Raw genomic sequence first — 19,435 nt, 5'->3', positions numbered from 1 at the left:
CATATATACTATATGTAAATGTAAAGTCATTACAAAAATGAGCAACTTTTCTGAAAAATAAAATGTATATTCAAATATCAAAAACAATGTTTTTTTTTTTTAATTTACTCACCCTCCTTCACGAAATCAAATTAAACAAATTTATGGTTTTTTTTGCAATATTTTTCATTTTAATAAAAAAATATACATATGCATAAAAATACATAATTGATCATAATTAATTTGTTGTATTTTTTGTATGAGGCTTATTAAAGAGATTTTTTGATACAGTTTCTTGTTATTTTTCCATTAATGGGAGCGGGGTGGACTAAAATACAAGACAACCAAATTCAGTATTACAAAAATTGAGATAAAAAATCAAGCAATAAAATTTGTTGGTCTTGTTGATGCTGCGTTTTAGCTATAATACTTTGGCAGCTGAAACTAAATCCTGATTATGTACTGTTTATACAACTCGAATTACAAGAAAATGATTAATAAAAAATAACAATCAACATGACGCTGATAAGGCAGTTAGCTAAGGGTTAATGCAAAAATAACTAAACATACGACTTAGTACCTACAACTAGAGACTTTTTATGACTAAAGGAGCTTTGATTCACATTTATATAGGTCAGACGAGTGTAGTTTCCATTCTTTTCCTTGAGGCAAAACAAGCAACAAAACAAAAGGTTGTTCGTCTCGTTAAATCTTTCCTGACTACACTTCACATATTTGTAGCTTACTTAACAATTAGGTATAAATAGTTTTTAACTAGTATTTTTTACAATGGGTGCGTGTTGATAAAATGCACACTTTTTTTTGGTTGTCCAGCATCGTTCTGCCCATAGTCTAGACTCTAGATATATACAGAAGGAAGCCAGTTAGCTGACAAAGCCAACAGGCTACGTGCAAATCTCATTGCTAGCCGCACAGGAGCTATTCGCGACATTTGCGTTGAGGGCTCCGCTGCCCGTATTCATGCTGGCGGGTGTCAGGGCTTTATTTGCCGTGGGCACTGCTGATGCGGCGGGGATGGAGCTGATAGTGGAGCTGGAGCTGGAGGTGGCAGCAGCAACTATTGGTGGTGTTGCAGCTTGTGGAGTGGTGGTAGAATCGGGTTCCGCCTGCTGCGTTATCGCGCTAGCATTGTTCGTCTGGCTGCTCTTCAATTTGGCATTCTTCAGTGCCTCCTCACGCTCCTTGGCATCAAAGTACCATACGGTAATGGCGTAGCGGGTGCGATGAGCTGGCTGAACTTCATGGGGATTGCGGATGTCCGACCAGAAGAATATCAGGCGATCGAACTTGGGCTCAATGTCAGCCACAGTTGTGCCAGGCGTTGGACGTATGCTGTAAAAGATAAAACAACTATTATTATATGCTTACAAGATTTAATTCAAGATTCAACTGTGCTGTAGAAGTATCTCAGTAGTGTACTCCCTATAATCGAAATATTAATATACCTATATACAACAGATTAACATTCAATTCAATTTAAAGAGAATTACACATTACACGTATGTAATCACATTAATTTCAAATGTCAAACCTCATCATTAAGATTGATCTCTCAAATATAAATATAGACTTTTAACAGATTATCTACGATTGTTCTTCATGATATCATGATACCTGCTCAGATAATTAGAATAATTGAAAAACTAAGATGCTAATACAGCTGTGCATATTATCTGAGGTTAGGGAACTGAACTGTCGACTTGCACAATTACAAAACAATTGCGTAGTTAGCAGAAAGAGATAAATAACAACTCGGTTCTAGGTAATTCCCCAGATTGATGATTTAGTGTTTTGAAATGACTCGCAACTAATTTTTTATAAGTGACATCAACATTCCTAACAAATAATCAGAGGCAATGCAGCAAGTTGTTAAACATACCGCAGTATTCCACCACTTTCTTTGGCATCCCAGTCAATATTCAGGTAGTAAATGGCTGTAATGACTCGTCCATCCTTGTTAGGATTATCCACATGCATCACATAATGTGTGCCAGAGCCGGGATAACATGCAACCATAGCCTGTAATAAGAAGAGGTTTATTAATTGATTGAAATTGATTGAATTGCAAGTAAACTTACTCTCGTTCTCTCTCGAATGTGATAGTTGCCCAGGATGCCATTGTCCTTCATGGTATTCACTCGATACACGACAGAATCAATCTGAAAGATTACAAAAGCGGGTTAGTCGATCAGTCGATAGGAATTTGAAGGCTCTTCTCGAGTGGCTCACCTGATTGGTCAAATACCAGACATTACTGCAACCAGGCTCATTGCCGCCGACCCAAGTTATTTTATCACCCCGAATCTTATCGCCGCGCGGTGTCGACGATTGCACATCGCTTTTCATATTCGCCAACATGCCATCTTTGAAGGCGCCAGCATTGTACATACTGCGCACCTCGTTAAGGATCTTCAGACCCTTCTCCATACCCAGAAAATCGTCCACCACTGAGAGTCCATACTGGTTCATGTCGTTGATGATATTCCGGCATAAGTCCTCATAGCGACGTTCACTATATTGAGAGAAAAGATCGAGAAACGCACTATTAATTTTGTATAATCCCAGATTGATTAAACGTATCCGTAATCTACTTATACGATCTAATCCCTAGCGAATCTTGGGTCACCTTGAGACATTAACCCGACATTGAACTGGTCGCAGTTGCAATTGGTGATTGTACTCGCGAAATATCCATATATAATCTGAGATAAATACTACAAAGATATGCAAATCTCATTTTATTGCATTAGGTATTTTCTTTCGAAATAATTAATATGAATATTTAGCATTTTACGACTTTTTTATGATGTTTAAGCCCATTTGCGATTTATTCACCATGTTTCGGTCACGTAGTCCAAAAACTAAGAGACCAACACAGAGAAAGAGAGCGAGAGAGAGATAAAGAGAGAGAGAAAAGCGGGTATATGCTAAATTCTGGATAAGCAAAGCAAAATTAAAAAAAAAATAAAAAAATAAATAAAATTTGCACACTCTCTCAAAAAGGTCATAAATGTAGCATTCAAGAGCACAGACTCAGGAAGTGTCAAGAGCGCCCCGAAATTCTCTAGATTTATATCTTGAAAATTAACAGAAATATATGTTAACCAAAACTATTATAATATCATAAATATTTAAAAGTCTGCAAAGTTGCAAATTTTTGTCGAAAACTCACAACATTGAAGCTTTGAGGGTGAATATCGAACCGGTTTTAGCTTTTTATCATTATGAATGCCATTAAAATTATTTTAAAAGAAAATAATCGCCTCAAAGAAAAAATGTTTACCGTTTATCCAAAAGTTCGCGAAAATATTGTTCAGCATTGGCAGGATGCGCCGAATGCTTAAAGAAATTCTGATAGTCCGTTGTTGTTGTTGAAGTAATCATTTTTTTGCGATTATTTCTCTTCAGTTTATGATGGATATATTCACTTTTCATTCAAATGCACCTGCACTATACACTTAATAGTTTTTATTTATTTGTATTATTTTTGTTCTTGCAGATCGGAAGCGACGCCGGAACAATTCACGCACAACTGATGAAAGTTTCTAAATGCCAGCCAGCTTTTATGTGTGTCCGATTGAGACAGAGATAGGCGTAGATAAAGAGGAAGGAAGAGAGCTAACGGAACGCCGGCTGTTTATTATTATCGTTCGTTCATGTATCACACTGCGGCAACGAAATAGTGTTGGTAAGCGTGTACAGACGTATGAGTGTGTGAATAACCAGCTGTAGTTTATCGTTTTCTTTTTCTTTCAACTGTGTTTGTATAATTGCAACTGCAGCTGTTTTTACTTGTTTATTTATTTATTTTGTTGTTGTTGTTTTTTTTTGCACAATTTGTTGTTCTGTAGAGAAACAACTTAATACTGGTTAACTACGCGTTTGAGACGTTGCAAGAGGCGACCGTACGCGATGAGCGCGCATTCACGAATGCGGTGACGGCAGTAGCAGCGACAGCCACGAACTCGATCGAGACGTCGAGTCGGCGTCGCCAAGATCATGATACAATTATACAAGGTAGTCTCGTCGGAAAAAGCACTCCCTCCATAATCATACCAATGAGTGCGAGTGAAAGAGTCTCAGCACAGCAGTGTGAGCGAGACGACAATGAAATGCGCATTAACCCTTAGACGATGATATTAATATTTACATATTTTGAAGCTAATATTAATGTCTCCTTGACTTATTTTTTAAATGTAAATTGTTTATGAACAATATTAATAATATATATGAGAATTCTCTAATTCTCTAAATGTTTTAATTCTATCCGTGTCTACGGCATACATTGCAAAATGTCATTTTGCACAAGGGTTAATTGCAGAAAAAAATTCGTCCGCAGACAACCTCTTGCGTCGAAAAACGAAAACGCACTGACGAAAGCTTTTTCCGACGAGACTACCTTCTATAATTGTATCATGGCCAAGATTATAGTAAATGCTGTAGTATGCGTGTGTATTTTGCGGTTCGCTTGTTTGTTTGTGTTAGGGGCCTGGGCAGCAGCTAGTAAGATAAGCATTACCTTTAAATGCACAGATACGCTGTTTGTATTTAAGTGTGAATGAGTGTACATGAATACACACACACACAAAATAGGTGCAAATAATTGAAAATCGAAAACGGGCGCACACAGATTATGTATGTATGTATTATGATTATTTGCGACGGCTGTTCGATATTCAATTTGGGACGCATTATTTTTGCGTTTATCAAACTACATCGGTGGCTGTCGTTAACTTCCGCATCATGCCCTTCAATTTGCTTGCAACGCCACCTCCCCCAAACAAATACAATTGCAAACACAGAGAAGGCAAAGGCAAACACAAGCAGCACTAACACAATGAACGAGCCACAGCTCACGTAGCCCAACACACATTCACACACACACACACGGACGCACATGCGTGAAAATCATAGCGGGTAGCGTATGAAAGAAGAAGTAACGCGAAAGAAAGAAAAGGGACGAGGCGTGGAAGAAGACATTTGAATATGTTTGTCAAAGTCAATGAGAAAAAAAAACACGGAACAACTTGCCAAGAAAAACAAAAACTACAAACGAAGAGTAGTTCCCAAACTTTTGGCAGCTGTAAATACATGTATGAATTAATGTACATACATATGTATGTATGTATGCGCACATAAATACTTATGTGTCTAAGTATATATGTATATTGTTTATACTATGGAGAGACATGTCTAAAAGCAGCAATCGTCGCGTATTCCACAAATTTGGGTCAACGGCCCAGTTCAAAGTCGCGCTCGCAAGTTAAACGTGCAGTTCACTTTCAAAAGGGCCTCACACACACATTGATTGTGTTGATGAGCGCATAAGAAAAACCTCATATGTATGTGTGTTTACGTACAATGATCGATTTCTGAGCCCTTTGAATTATTACGTGCGATGTCAGCGAGAGCGGCACGTGCACCATTCAATAGAGATGCGCAAATGTCGTAGGTCAAATTGATGTTGTGACTGTTCCCAAATGAAGTTTGTCGTTGAAGAAAAATTCAAAAATTGTTTGATTATTATTTTGCAGCAATCCATACATTTTTAAGTCTTTATTGTTATTTATTATCAAATGAAGACTGATCTAAAAAATCACAGTATTTCGCATAGCTATTTTCAAGTTATATTGTAATAGTAAAAACTAAAATTTTATCTATTACGAACATATGTATGTATGTACCTATTATAACCAATATTTTTAAAAACTAAAATTACTACAAAATGTTGTTACTGTAAAAGCTAAACATTTGTTTTAATCCTGTTCCTTCTCAAAAAGAAAAAAATTATGAATATTGTATTTTTGTTAAAATAATTAGTAATATTTCTTCTCTTAGGAGCCATAGATTGAAAAATCACAATTTTGTTCATCACTAACTTGCGGTCAACGCAGACGAGGGCGGCGCACACGCAATGCGAGGCGACCTTGTGACGTGCGTAAAGAAACATTTGTGTATGTGTTTGTCTGTGTGCGCGTGTGTTTTCAAACTCCATCTGTTTGTTGCTAGGCAACGATTGGGGTTGAAAATTGTATCACCTGCAAATGTGCACGCAGCCAACACTGAACTAGACGGAAGCAACAGTTTAATAGCTGTAAAATCAACAACCAGTTTTGTGTAATGGCAATTGCCAAATACACAATTTTTACAACCTTTCTCATCTGAAATGACATTGAGATACGATTTTGAATGCTTTTGCCAGTTTTGCGCATCGTTTTGTTTACGTTTCAAGAGGAGAGCAAAAAATGCCGAGTGTCTGACAAAAAGACAACACGCTTTCTAACACTACTTAATTGTATAGCATATAAGGGGTATGTGTGTGTTGGAATATGTTTGCTTGAAGAAATTAGCGAAATGAGATCATGCGACATGTCATGTTGCTAATTGTTTGATAAAGAACAACAGATCCGAATCCAATCTCTTAAGACGTCGCTAACAGAACGTAGCTAGATTGAAATCTTCTCAGCGACTTGCTAATGATAAGCAAGCATATTCAAAATTAATAATAAAAGCAACAAAAACACGACTTGATGACTTGCGTACGTGCTTCGCGTACGCGTACGCAATAAAATTATCAAAGAGCGAGATAGGAAGAGAACAGAGCGAAAGAAAGAGAGAGGCCACCCAAGTGCAAGGCGACGAGCGACCACCCACCGCAAAATGAAAACGATAAGCAGAACAAAAGAAATTCGCACAACTTATCGATGAATCAGCGCGTTCTCGCCACTGAAGCCATCGGAGTCAACTCGCGTCGATTGCGCAAATAATGTTTGCAAAAGTGCTTTGCGATGTGTGCCTGTGTGTTTGTATGGACGTATGTGTACATGTGTTTTTATCTGTTAATGCCACTTGTAAAATAAATATAAATATAACAACAATTCGGGTAAAGCAGCAAGCACAAGCAACTGCGCAACAGAATTGTAATTACAAAGTCAGCGGCGCCGGTCGCCGCTAAATGCGACTGCAATTTAAGCAAGCGAGGTGTTAACAAATCAAAGTGTTACCTATCCAATGCATGTGTACAGTGTACACACATTCATCCAGTGCTGCCCAAATTTATTAGTTAAAAGCGGCTAAAAAATATATATATATATATATAAATATTTCTTACTAACTGCAAGATCGTTATAATTTAAAATTTGCTATTTCAAAATAAACACGTTCAAAGTTTTCCAGTTTCTTAAAGCAATTAAGAACTACACATTTTTAAGTCAGAAACTATTAGAAATAAATGCCTGAAATACTGACAATACATACATACTTTGACCAAAAATCTGACAAAATAATGTATTTTTTATTAAGGTTTATATCTATCTACATGAGATAGGTTCTAGCTAGACAGAAAATAACTATCTACTCTTTTTTGTGTATTATCATTCAAAAGGATTTTGTGCTTACGAACACGTTCTTTAAACTTTTCGTTATGCAACTCAAAAAAGTTATTTATTCATTTTGGGCATATCTGAGTGAAATACAAACTGTGCAGTTTATAAAACATGAATCCACGAAAATAGCAATATTTGTGGCTAATATGATTTTCCTAAAATAGCTAGATTTAGCCACAAAATGGCCAAGGTGGCAGCACTGCACATACCCAAATGTGTACGTGCGCCGGTTCGGTATTGAAATGGGGTCTGAAGATGCGACTCGGGTTAGGGTACGGTTCGGTTCAGTTCGGTTGGGTTTGCTTCGGATCGGTTCGGTGCGGCCATGTGCATTACATTACGCTGCACGTAACGGCAATAAGGTAAACATTCCAGGCGACGTGCGGCACACTCGAAGCTCGAAGCTGCACCCAATCTAATCGCAAGGCACACATATTTGCTTATAGCGAAAAATACAACAACAATAAAGAAAAAAGAAAATATTTAACAAAAAGAACAATAAATTCACAAACTGACTCTGCAGTCAGCGCCCAAGATCTGGGCACGTAATGCTTATCGCTAATTAGCGCCTCGTCCGTATAAACATGCACATTTAATATGCACACAATACCCCCGGGATCGGGGCATTAACTTGTGTAAGTTGGATGTTGTTATTTGTCATAGCTCATCTAAATCTGTTCTTGGAATCTCCAGCTGGTTGTCACATAGTTCTATTTTAAAACAAATTTTTATTTACTTGGATTATTTATTATACACTTTTGTTCAACAGTATGATCTCCTGTATATCAGAGACTATAAATGATGACCACTTATTATATTACAATTATTTATTTTATTTATTTTTTGAATTACGAGAAATCACAAATTCTTATCTCTTATTGTTATTGTAATTCGATAATAAAAAACAACGCATTTAAATCATAACGTATCATAAAACTTCATATGATTTAATGCTGACAACGACTAAGAGTTGAAATGGGGTAATTGCAGTTTTTATTATAGAATACTAATCAAATTTTATTACGATATGAATTACGTGATTATCTTATTTTGGCAATTCAATTAATTCGACAACTATTGAAAGAATTATAATTTTTATTGTGCTGTCTTTTGTGATCTTCGGAATATGATTGTACTCTACTATAAATAATTATGTTGTCTGCAATATACTATATCGGATTCCTTAATTTCTTTATTGAATGATATTTAAATTAATAAATTGTTAGTTTGAGAATACACAGATTGTGTGATCTACACTGAAAGTTTTTCAGGGGAATATATGTCAAATATGTTAGTTTCGTCAATTTGAAATATTCTAAAGCATTTCTAAATCATGTTGGAAAATTCTTTTTGACGAACACACAAGTTTTCTGTAGTCACACACAAATTTTTACTCTAAGATCGTACTTTTGCCGTTTACAATTGATTGACGTTGATGAACACACCCAATAATCGGATCAGATATCGGATCGTATTGAATCGTATCAGATCGGATACTACGAAATTTAGTTAGCGAAGAAATTAATCGACCTTGGATTACCACAATGGTTGAGTATACTCGCCAGCCATGTCCCATACGCGTTGTGGAGGATTGTGGCTGTGCATTTTTAATGGGCGCCATCGGAGGCACCATGTTTCAGTCTATCAGAGGATTTAGGAATGCACCAGCTGGTCTGATGCGTGGCTTATACGGTGGCCTCGATTCGGTCAAGATGCGAACGCCAGCGATGGCCGGCAGCTTTGCTGTGTGGGGCGCCACCTTCAGTTCGGTGGACTGCACCATGGTTTATCTGCGTCAGCAGGAAGACACATGGAATTCAATAATCAGTGGAGCTGCCACAGGCGGCATTCTTGCCGCACGCAATGGCTTCAAGGCGATGGGCAATGGCGCTTTAGTGGGCGGCCTAGTGCTTGCACTGATTGAGGGTGCTGGCGCTGCAGTGGCCACCATTTATGCCGCACAGCCCGGGGAGACAGTACCGAATCCCTTGCGTCCCGAATGGGAGCTTCTGACAACACCTCTCGGGGCGGCGCAACTAGGAGAGAGCGGTACCAGCGAGGCGCTGGCGGAGATTGAACGTGTGGTGGAAAAATGCAATAGCCATCGAGTGCCCCACTCACGTATCTCAATGTTTAGCCGGGCATCTGCAGCGAATCCCAGAGAGAATATGGGTTCAACTGAAAGCCACGAGAAGTTTGTGAAGCCACCATCGCTGCTGGAGCTGGTCAGGTTGTCAAACTTTTTTTAAAACTTGCATGTCAAAGAGCATTTTGGCAGTCTTAGTCTTCTTAAAATATCAGCTAAATTAAATGTCAAACTTAAGAAGTCCATAATTTTGTAATTGGAAGTGAAAGGGGTTGCAGAACAATAATGAATTCATAACTCCCTGACTTTTACCAAACGGTAAAGGCTAGAAGTCTGCAAATGAAAATTCGTTGTCTATATGACTCACTGACCAAATAAACTAATAATACATAATACCTAGACGGCTGCAAAACCTTGAGTGACCAATTTTCGTTAACTTAGGGCTGACTAGCCGGCAAAATTATAAACTGACAGCTCAAACGGTATGGTTAGGAAACTGCAATTCCGATATTTAATCTTGAATCAATATTTGAATTAAAATTAGTTCACAGTGTATTGCTAAGACACAAGCCATAGCCTGCATTTCAACCACTGCTTAGCAAAGACAACAACCACTTATAGCTCTAAAACACATTTCAACATTGCTAATGCCTTTATAACATTAGTGGGATTTATCTCACCTGCCGCTGCCCATGAAACTGGCATCCGTGATTCCAATCTGATAGCTGGAGCTCCTCTCGCCATTGTGACTATGATGACTGGGATTGTGATGCGGATGTTGCTCATGATGTGGCCGCTGCGGTTGTTGTTGCAGCTGACTATCGCTCGAAGTTTGCGCAACATTCGTTGCCAATGTGGGCTGACCAAAGTAATTGAATAGCTCGTCCAGCTCATTTGGCCAGCTCTGAGCTTGAGCAGCGGGCGTCATCATCTGTGCCGTCGAACAGTTGGCGCCACTGACATCCAGTGTTGTGGCTGCCGCCTGTTGCAGCTGCTGTATCTTGTTGTTGCCACTATTGTTGTTGTTGTTCAACTGTTTGTGTCGCGCCAGGAGACGGCAATCATTGCGATGTGTGGGCCAATCTAGGTGCTGATGCGCTATAGAGCAATAGTAAACGCTTTTGCACTTGGCGCAGCGCAACAGCTGCTGTGGCGTGCCACAAATGGCACAACGTGATTGTGGCTTCTGCATGTCCCGTTCTTTCCCTGCTCACATCATTCTATATACTGCATATATATTGGCAACGACGCCAGTTTAACCTTGGCAACGTGAGAATAGCAAGAAAATTCTCTCGACAACAACAATTAATCGCAGAAAAAGCCGCGTCGATTGCTTGTCTCTTTTAGGCCATTTCGCCAGACCTCGTTTCGCTATTTGGACTCTTCGACTATACTATAATATCTCTGGGCAATTTTAATCACGTAGGCCCAGCCACAAATACAACAAATAATAACAACAAAACGATGCTGCTACTCTCAATGTTGCCGTTGTTGTTGTTTTTGTTGGCCAGCTGTGTTGCGTCTCCGAATATTTGCAATCTAGGTGTAGGTTTCAGCTTTGAGCACCACCTTTAGATTGTCACACGCACGTGGCACTTAATACACTTTGCACTCGATTGATTTTTTGGCCATAAATTGCTTGCAAAAAATGCAAATTAATGGGAAAAAATAAAAAATGCTATTCACTTTCACGTCGATAGGTTTCGCTCCGAGCTGAACTAGTGCTATCGATTGCGAATTTGCCAATTGGCACTCACGAGTAATCGATTCATTATGTGAAGAGTGTTGTAAAACATTTACTATCTGCACGCCGCTGTTAAGAACTATTTACACTGATAAATTTGCATTTGAAAATTCAATTTTTTTCGTTACATTGAAAATAAGAATAGTAAGCTATTAATTGTGCCTTCGAAAGCCTTTAAAATACATTAAATTAGTTTGGAAGCGCTGAAAACTTTAAACTTTTACCAAAGCACATTCAAATTGATTGCATAGCGATCTATTCTCAACAGTGAAAAAAATTTTCTTATTTTGGCTCTAATCTAACAATTCACTTTTAAAGTTTGTCTTTATTACCAATATATACCCACTAATTTTTACATTTGATCTCATTATCAAACATAACTAAAAACTGTAGTAGTCGCTGTTAAAAATGACATCAAATACAGATGATGATTAAAATCATCGATATATCGAGTTGTCTGCAAAACATCGATTGTATATTACATTTTGTGCACCTCTATTGTTTAGTTCAAAAATAGGCAGGTCGTCTGGTTGATTGTACAACGAACGTTTTTAGTTAATTTTTATGGAAACAACAATGTCACTGCCCGATTTAACAGCAAAAGTAGTGCTGGTTGACATCGAGGGCACTACAACATCGATTAGCTTTGTGCACGACGTGCTCTTTCCCTATGCCAAGAAAAACGCTGCCGAATATTTGCAGCAAACATGGGCCACAGACGAGACGAAACAAATTGTAACGGACTTGCAGCAATATCTGGAATTCAACGAATATGTGGAGTCGCTGGAGTCGCCACAAGATGAGACACAAAAGCTGATCGCAGGGTTTGTGGACTACCTAATCGACAAGGACTTGAAGTTGACTCCACTTAAGACGCTGCAAGGATTAATCTGGGCCAAAGGTTACGAAAGTGGCGAGCTAAAGGGACAGTAAGTTGCTTGACTCTCAATTGTTCTAGAATGTCTGATAATAAACTTATATTTTCTTACAGTGTATACGAGGATGTGGTGCTAGCCTTTGAAACATGGCGCAAGGCTGGCATTCAAATTGCTGTTTATTCCAGCGGCAGCGTAGCTGCTCAGAAACTGATCTTTCAACACAGCATTGCAGGAAATCTGTTGCAACATTTGAGTGCGCACTTTGACACACACGTGGGCCACAAGCAGCAGTCGGAGTCGTACACAAAGATCGCTTTATCGCTGGCAGTGGAGCCGCAGCACGTGCTCTTTCTCAGCGATGTGCCAGGCGGTTTGTTATCTCTTTTAGAGTCTAGACACTGTTTGCGTATTATAATGATTATATTTGTATGTTTTGCAGAGGCTGCTGCTGCTCGTGATGCTGGCATGCTCACCATTCTGCTCCGGCGACCAGGCAATGCACCATTGACCGAAGAACAGCAAAGCGCCTTTGTGGTAATCGACGACTTTTCGTCGCTGCACGCGATAAAACTGCCTTAAAATAAAGCACAACGTAGCATTTTAGTTGGACCAAAAAAATGTACTCAATTAAGTTGAAATTCGCACTGTAAAGATCTCCTAGAGAAATGCACGATCCACGCTGCACAAATCGTCGCCACTGTCATGTGGTGGCTCTGTGCGTTGCGATTGTCGTGACATCGATGTCGTCGCCGCCGGCTTGTGCTGCTGACTACCGTAGATTTTGCGGATCTGCTGCAGCTTCGCCTCCGCATCCATGGCAGCTGTGGAGCAGCGATGACTACACTTCTTCTTGCGCTGCTTCTTCATATTGCTCTCGCAGCCATGTCGCAAGCCTTCACTGCGGCAGCTGTGCGTCAGTTTGCCCACCTCGGGACCCCAGTAGGTGGCACCCTCTAGCAGCAACGGGGCGGACTTGACGCGCTGCTGCATCATCTGCATGTGCAACTCGTATTGACGCTCCTGCAGCGCCTGCTCCGCCTTGCGTGTGGCCAGTCGTATGGAGAGCAGCGCCTTGTGCGATTCACTGCGTAGAGATGTAGAGAAAATAGTGCATTAATTAATGTATTTATCTTATAGCCATGTGTTTTCAACTCACTTGAGCGATAGCGATTTCCAAGCAGGCGTCTTGCGCACTTCCCAATCGTACTGAGGCCTCGGATCGTGGTATGTGCAATTGTTCTGCAGCTCCTTCACCTTTTTGCGCGCCACCTCGGCACGCAGTGTGGCCGCCAGATTGGGACGTGCCACTGGATGCTGAGGTGATACGCTTGGTGTCCGCTTCGGCAGCTGTTCCAGCTCATAGATGCTCAGCAGTGGCATTGGCTTCTCTGTCGTCGTCTCCGTCTCTGTCGCCGCCTTTGGCTTGCGGGCTCGACGTCGTCGCATGCGCACTCGACTGGAGCCGGACTCGCTGCGTTTGGAAGACGTTGATGGAGATTCAATTTGCAATTTGGGCACATTCTTGACGGGGAAATAATTGCTCAATGGCTGGTGCCTCGGTGTCGACTTGGCAGGAGCTGGTGTCGCTCTTGGCGTCGGTGTCGTGGTCGTCGTCAACGTCAAATCGTTGACACTGAAGCAACGTCGCAGCATTTCACGGCGACATTTGGCGCGCTCTGCCGTATGCATGGCTGGCATCTTGGGCGTGGTTGGCTCTTTGACCACTTGGGTCTGTGTGCCATTGCTGCTGGTGGATTTGGGTCGCTCGGCGTTGCGCTTGAACTCCAGCTCAAAGCTTTTGAGGGAGCGCTTAAAGTCGGCCACCTCGATGGCAAAGTCATGCTTGAAACTCTTCAGACGACTCAAGTCGCGCAGACACTTGTCATACTCTTCGCTCAGGCAGTTGTTGGAGCTGTGGCAGGCATCGGGCAAACAAAATGGTGGGGGAGGCGGCGATGGAGGCGTCGACAGAGGCAGCGGAAGTGGAAGAGGAGGATGTGTCTTCTTTTTCATCTTTTTGCCTTTGACGTTGCGCTGCTTTGTTTTTCCGGATCCATAGCTGGGCGTGGCGCTGGCGCAACGTTCTTTCGATGGATCTGCTGGAGCGGAACGCAGTTCTCGACTTGTAGTGCGTAGACTCTCCAGCGTAGAATAAAACTCCGCCTTATGCAGATGCTTAACCTCACAGTAATCTTGAGAAATAGCGATAGACCAAAATAGATACATTTACAACATCTCATTGTTCTCAAATCATTTACCAGGTATGCTATCGTAGAACTTGGCCAATGATCTGATGCCCGTCTGACTTGTCCATGTTGCTGTCGCTGCAGCGTCCAACGACTTGGGGCTAGACGCCTTGGCTTTCGCCTGCTTGCCCATGCACAGCCTTGGACGATTGTAGACAGGTGCTGGGCAATTATTGCACGGATCTATGGGCACTTTGATGCAGGAATTTAAATAGCTCTGCTTCATGGCTTTGCTGCCAATCGAATTGAATGAATACACAGCGCTTTATCAATATTCTTAGATGCACTCGTTTACGGGGTCACTGTTGCCAGCGGTTACCGCGAGTTCCTTACCCATTGTTTTTAACCGTTTCCGTTTTGGCCTGTTCATTCGCACGGTTACGCACCATGCCCTGATTTCGCCTGTTGTTATTTCTCTGAGGCGTCGTTAAATTCATGTTTTGTAGTGATTTTAATAGCAGTAAATTAATGAAATGATTGGCCAACTACAAAATGTATTAAAATAACATTAAATTATTCTGTATGAACTATATTCAATTTTTATTATTAAATTTGAGATATAATTCTTTAAGACTTTAAATTTTAAATAAAATGATTTTGATATGCGCGGTACTTTCGATATTTTCGAATTTTTAAATCGATTATGGTACGTAGTATTTTTGTAATAAAATACTAAAAATATCAATGTTGATTACCTTATAAAATTATTCATGCAAACAGTTAAAATTTTACAAAAAAATATATTTTTCGTAATATTTTTAAACTATATTTATAAGTTTAACAAAATCATCTATGTCTAAAAATAAATCAAAAATTTTGTTGCGGCTTAAAAGTGTAACCAGCTATTAGTTTTAGCTGCGGTATAAGTTGGTATATTGCTCGACCTAAAATAATGTATTTACAGGTTGAACTTGCGGCCACGCTGCAATCGAACAGTCGTTCAATTTTGGTCGCCTTGTGTACGCGTTTGTGTGTGCGCGGGTGAAAAACAAATAATACGGAATTAAAAGCGGCGTAATATCGCAACAGCAGCGGAAACTATAATACACAAGTGTACGTGTGAAATTGCGTAAAAATTTATACGTCGTTGGACGAACAATCGCGACATCATAAACTTTCACAATGAAGCTGTACGCAGCAGCAACAGTTGCGCTTTTGTTGGTCGCCACAATACAAACGACGCCAGCAGCTGCTGAAGAAGAGCTGGAGGAGGTAAGTTGTGGTTTTTGTTTATGTTTTACAATGTTGTCAACAACAGTTGAACGCTTTTTGAGTGCGAAATCGGCTTACGGATAAGGATTGCGACAGGGGTTAACTTTAACATCTACCGAAATTATATTATTTTTTGTGCTCTCTCGACTGCTTGCTGCTGTGTTAACAAGGCCGACACATATAAACACTGAATACACGCATAGCATTACAGCCACACACATAGACACACATTTACTCACATATTCACATACACATGCATGCTCGCGTACGCCATACTTATTTACTTTTTGTTTGGGCCCCTTTCTCTGTTCTCGTATTATGAACTGTGCTTAGTCAGCAAAAGAAAATTAGATGCATAAATAAAACAATTCAATGGATAAATTGAAGAATATGTACGTTATACCCACATACATATATTCTATGCATGTGCTTCCGACGGTAGTATTTATATTTACGATGTGGCGCTTATCAAATTTGAAAGTCTGTCGTTGTTGTTTTGCTTTGTCTACACTTTACTTTGTTGCGTCGCCATTTTTGCCGACAATCAGCTGTTGTATCAGTTTGACCGATAGAACCAACTGATATTGTCATATGTCTGCTTTATTCCTTTTATGGGTAATTGCGTATTGGTGTTACTTTGTAATCAAATAAAAAGAAAGCACATCATTGAATTTATATTTACTTAAATTTAAGTTTGAGCTATTGTTATGATCCACTTAGACTTATGTTTGCATTCGTAGTCTGATTGGACTCTGATAAACTTGACGAAAGTTATACGATATACAGTGTTCGATAAATAATTCTTATTGCCATTGGCTTATCGATAAATCAAATCTATTGTATTAACCGCAGAAAAATATATACTGTTCTATTAAAAACGCAAATTACTGCGACAAATAAAACATGTTTAATAAATAATCATTTCAATCTAAAAATATTTTATGACTGAAAATTTAGATAATAATTAATAATAAAATACGTAAAAATAAGATAAATAAATGTTATTGTCATTGGCTTATCGATAATCTTGCATTTAATCGAATTGAAATATGTTTTATTTAACCTGGAGAGCTAAGTATTAATAGTGCAATTCTTATATTCAAATCCATATTATGTATCCACATAATTATGAGTGTTTTTCTACTGAAAATGCAAAGGATCACTGCTAATAATAAAACACATTACTCAACCCACAATGGAACTGACAACTTTACGCTTTAGTCATACATTTCATAAGCAATGGCGAAATACTATAATTATTTGCAAAAACTTTTAACGATGGATGACATCCCATGGCACTTTGTGTACACATCATATTCCCCCATCCCATTGAGCAACACCTTTGACTACAGAAAACCTGTTCTGATTTTGATTAAATCCAGCAAATTGAAATGAATCAGAAAACAGAAAAGATGTTTTTATTATAGCAGTAGGCGAAAACGTGCTTTAAAAAAAAAAATAAATACTTTTTTGATTCTGAAACATGCAAAGCGAATTGTACAAGAATGCCTCAGCTAATTGGCTAGATGATACTCTTTCTCGAATGCAACGTATATTATTTACTTATTAACTAAAAGTATAGGAAATCAAGTAAAAAGAAGTTTGCAAGAGTATTCCAGAAATATTTAAATGCTTGTTTAAAATAATATCACTTTTCGTGAGAGTATTCAGAGAGCTGTATGCGATTAATCACACTCGCTGGGGTCAGTCTAGGGAAGTAAACATTCGTAGGCACGCCTCTCCATTTAAAACGGCTGCCAACATCAATATCAATTAAAACGTTTGCATTCAGCTGAAAAAAAAGCAAACGCGTATCATAAATAATGCTCGTATCAACAAATTAAACATTTTTGTTTTTGTATTTGCATACGCCATGAACGGTTTTGCTTGATTTGGAGCATCTTAAATAAATAATTAAAGCGATGCTTGCAATAAATGAATTTTAATTAAAATGATGCTTTTTTCTCAATTTTGTTTGCATTTTCGAGTTGTTTATGTTAACCGAAATACCCTATAAACAGTTCCAAATTATAACACAATGGTAATAAGAAATCTTTTTCTTTATGTTAGAAGTTGTTCCATTGTAATCGAGAACTTGTTTTCGAATGTATTTATTTGTGGACATTAAACTCGCGATTTTCTCGGAATTCGGTGGCTGACTTAAAGGGTATTAGGTTAAGCGAATGAATGTATTTAAAGCAAGAAGCTAATAAAAAATAAAAAGACAAAAAACTGACAGCGATTTCCATATTGTGCCAGCAAATACAAAACGAGCAATGTAGAAAAATATTTACATAAATGAATAAAATGCGGAACTGTGTGAATACACTGGTGCATATGTGTGAATAAATATATACATACATCTATTTTACTTATGAACTCGTCCATATTCATTCCATCTGGCTTTGAGACAAAAAACTTGCTCCCAAAATTGCAAACTAAAGACAAATAACAGAGAGGATGGAATCGTTCCGTTTTTGTTCCGTTTGCCGGAGGCGGTTTTATGACTATCTCAACACAACTCAACTCAACTCAACTTGTCTCAACTCACTCAACTGTTTTTGCCATTTCGGAAATCACATGCGAATGATTCACAAACACACACAAATCGAGACAAACAGTGAGAGAGAGAGAGAGAGGAATGAATGCTGAGTGTTCAACAAATTGTCGGCAATTGTCAAATGCGAATGCGAATGATTCGGATTCTACATTTCTCTGGCTTTATGCAAATTAGCTCGTCAATTTGCTGATGCCGAGCGGAGAACACAGAATAAAGCGCTCTCTCTCTCTCTGTGAAAAGACTGGCAAAGAAAGCGAATCGAGGAAATCTCAATCGGATTGTGTCATTGTGCAATTTCGATCATGATTTGCTGCCTTAATACAAATGCCAATGGAAATTACGTTATTGAACCCACTAAATGGTCCAGAACACTAAAGACCCAGCACACACACAGAGAGAGAGAGAGAGAGAGAGGGGAGAGAGGGAGTAAGGCAGAGCACAAATTAGCACCCAGGGGAGTATTGAAGGCAAAGTTTATAATGAGCTTGCCATGCCATATTATAGAACCCAGGGCCAGAGCTATTGAGAATACCTTCTATTAGTCTGTCTCTAAGTGTGGGTGGTGGCATGTGTGTGTGTGTGTGTGATTGGAAATTTAAACAGGAGTTGCCGTGGAAAGGCTCAAGTTGCATAGAGTTGCCCGCTCCTCCTATGTGAGCATAGAAGTCGAGTTAGATGACAGGTTGGCATGGAGTATTTTGGTTGGGTGTAGAGCGTGAGACATGGCTGGAGATGGAAAGGAAGGGGAGGGGAGCTTGTGAGTGCAGCTGGCGGCATAACAACGGTTCAGCTAATATTTTGTGTATTAATTATACGCATATTGGCAAACCGTGTTCAAAATATGAATAGCATTATTAATTAGCTGTAATTGTCTTTAATCGCTAAACAAGAATGTACATACATCATGTAACTGGGCCGCAATTAAATCGCCTAATTGTTAATTAGTGTATTATGCTCTAGTGTCAAATTAATTCAACATTCTAAACATGTTTGTTTTCGAATATATTAAATTGTTTGCAATTAAGATTTATTGATGCCAAATTACATTCTCGAATATTTTGCGTCGATCTTAATTGGTTTGCAATTAATATTTAATTTTTGGAAAAAGAAGAGAATCAACATAAAAGATTTTGAAAAAGTAACTAACTTTCTTATAAAGTTTACTGTTTTCCCAAAGAAAACATACTATACAAATTATTATAATATTCAATAAAAGTATAACTTCTTACTCTTCATGTTGCAAATAAATGTGCTATTATTGAGATAATATTCTAAGATCAAACAAATAAATACTCAAACTTTATTGTTTGCAAAACTTTCTTAA

The 19,435-nt window shown here is 38.9% G+C and overlaps 4 protein-coding genes across 7 annotated transcripts; 2 read left to right on the top strand and 2 right to left on the bottom strand.

The window, feature by feature from the left end:
- Positions 1-239: 239 nt before the first annotated feature.
- Positions 240-11,198, bottom strand: LOC117574323 (egl nine homolog 1). Of its 2 annotated transcripts, none has more exons than XM_034258134.2 (5): positions 10,152-11,198; positions 2,230-2,512; positions 2,079-2,159; positions 1,880-2,019; positions 240-1,332 (listed from the first exon to the last, which is right to left on the bottom strand). In XM_034258134.2, exons 1-5 carry the CDS (start codon positions 10,661-10,663, stop codon positions 885-887), a joined length of 1,464 nt encoding a protein of 487 aa, XP_034114025.2. In that variant the 5' UTR covers positions 10,664-11,198; the 3' UTR covers positions 240-884. The 2 variants fall into 2 exon arrangements, with proteins under 2 accessions (XP_034114025.2, XP_051862491.1); XM_052006531.1 differs by lacking the exon at positions 10,152-11,198 and adding an exon at positions 3,284-3,919.
- On the top strand, positions 8,686-9,711 carry LOC117576693 (probable mitochondrial import inner membrane translocase subunit Tim17 3). The gene has a single exon (XM_034261689.2). The coding sequence runs from the start codon at positions 8,930-8,932 to the stop codon at positions 9,632-9,634; it is 705 nt and encodes a 234-aa protein (XP_034117580.2). The 5' UTR covers positions 8,686-8,929; the 3' UTR covers positions 9,635-9,711.
- A 480-nt stretch (positions 11,199-11,678) lies between the features above and the next one.
- Positions 11,679-12,728, top strand: LOC117575854 (enolase-phosphatase E1). The gene is made up of 3 exons (XM_034260274.2): positions 11,679-12,144; positions 12,207-12,463; positions 12,533-12,728. Exons 1-3 carry the CDS (start codon positions 11,780-11,782, stop codon positions 12,670-12,672), a joined length of 762 nt encoding a protein of 253 aa, XP_034116165.2. The 5' UTR covers positions 11,679-11,779; the 3' UTR covers positions 12,673-12,728.
- A 22-nt stretch (positions 12,729-12,750) lies between these two features.
- LOC117576934 (uncharacterized) lies at positions 12,751-14,902 on the bottom strand. Of its 3 annotated transcripts, none has more exons than XM_034262078.2 (4): positions 14,673-14,902; positions 14,352-14,572; positions 13,250-14,285; positions 12,751-13,177 (listed from the first exon to the last, which is right to left on the bottom strand). In XM_034262078.2, the coding sequence occupies exons 1-4, from the start codon at positions 14,774-14,776 to the stop codon at positions 12,751-12,753; spliced, it is 1,788 nt and encodes a 595-aa protein (XP_034117969.2). In that variant the 5' UTR covers positions 14,777-14,902. The 3 variants fall into 3 exon arrangements, with proteins under 3 accessions (XP_034117969.2, XP_051863035.1, XP_051863034.1); XM_052007075.1 differs by having other exon boundaries at positions 14,352-14,522; XM_052007074.1 differs by having other exon boundaries at positions 14,352-14,531; positions 14,673-14,746.
- Between the last annotated feature and the right edge of the window lie 4,533 nt (positions 14,903-19,435).

This window comes from Drosophila albomicans, chromosome 2R, assembly GCF_009650485.2.
Source record: "Drosophila albomicans strain 15112-1751.03 chromosome 2R, ASM965048v2, whole genome shotgun sequence".
In the NCBI taxonomy this organism is placed as follows: domain Eukaryota; kingdom Metazoa; phylum Arthropoda; class Insecta; order Diptera; family Drosophilidae; genus Drosophila; species Drosophila albomicans.
This window is presented reverse-complemented; position numbering and strand designations above follow the sequence as displayed.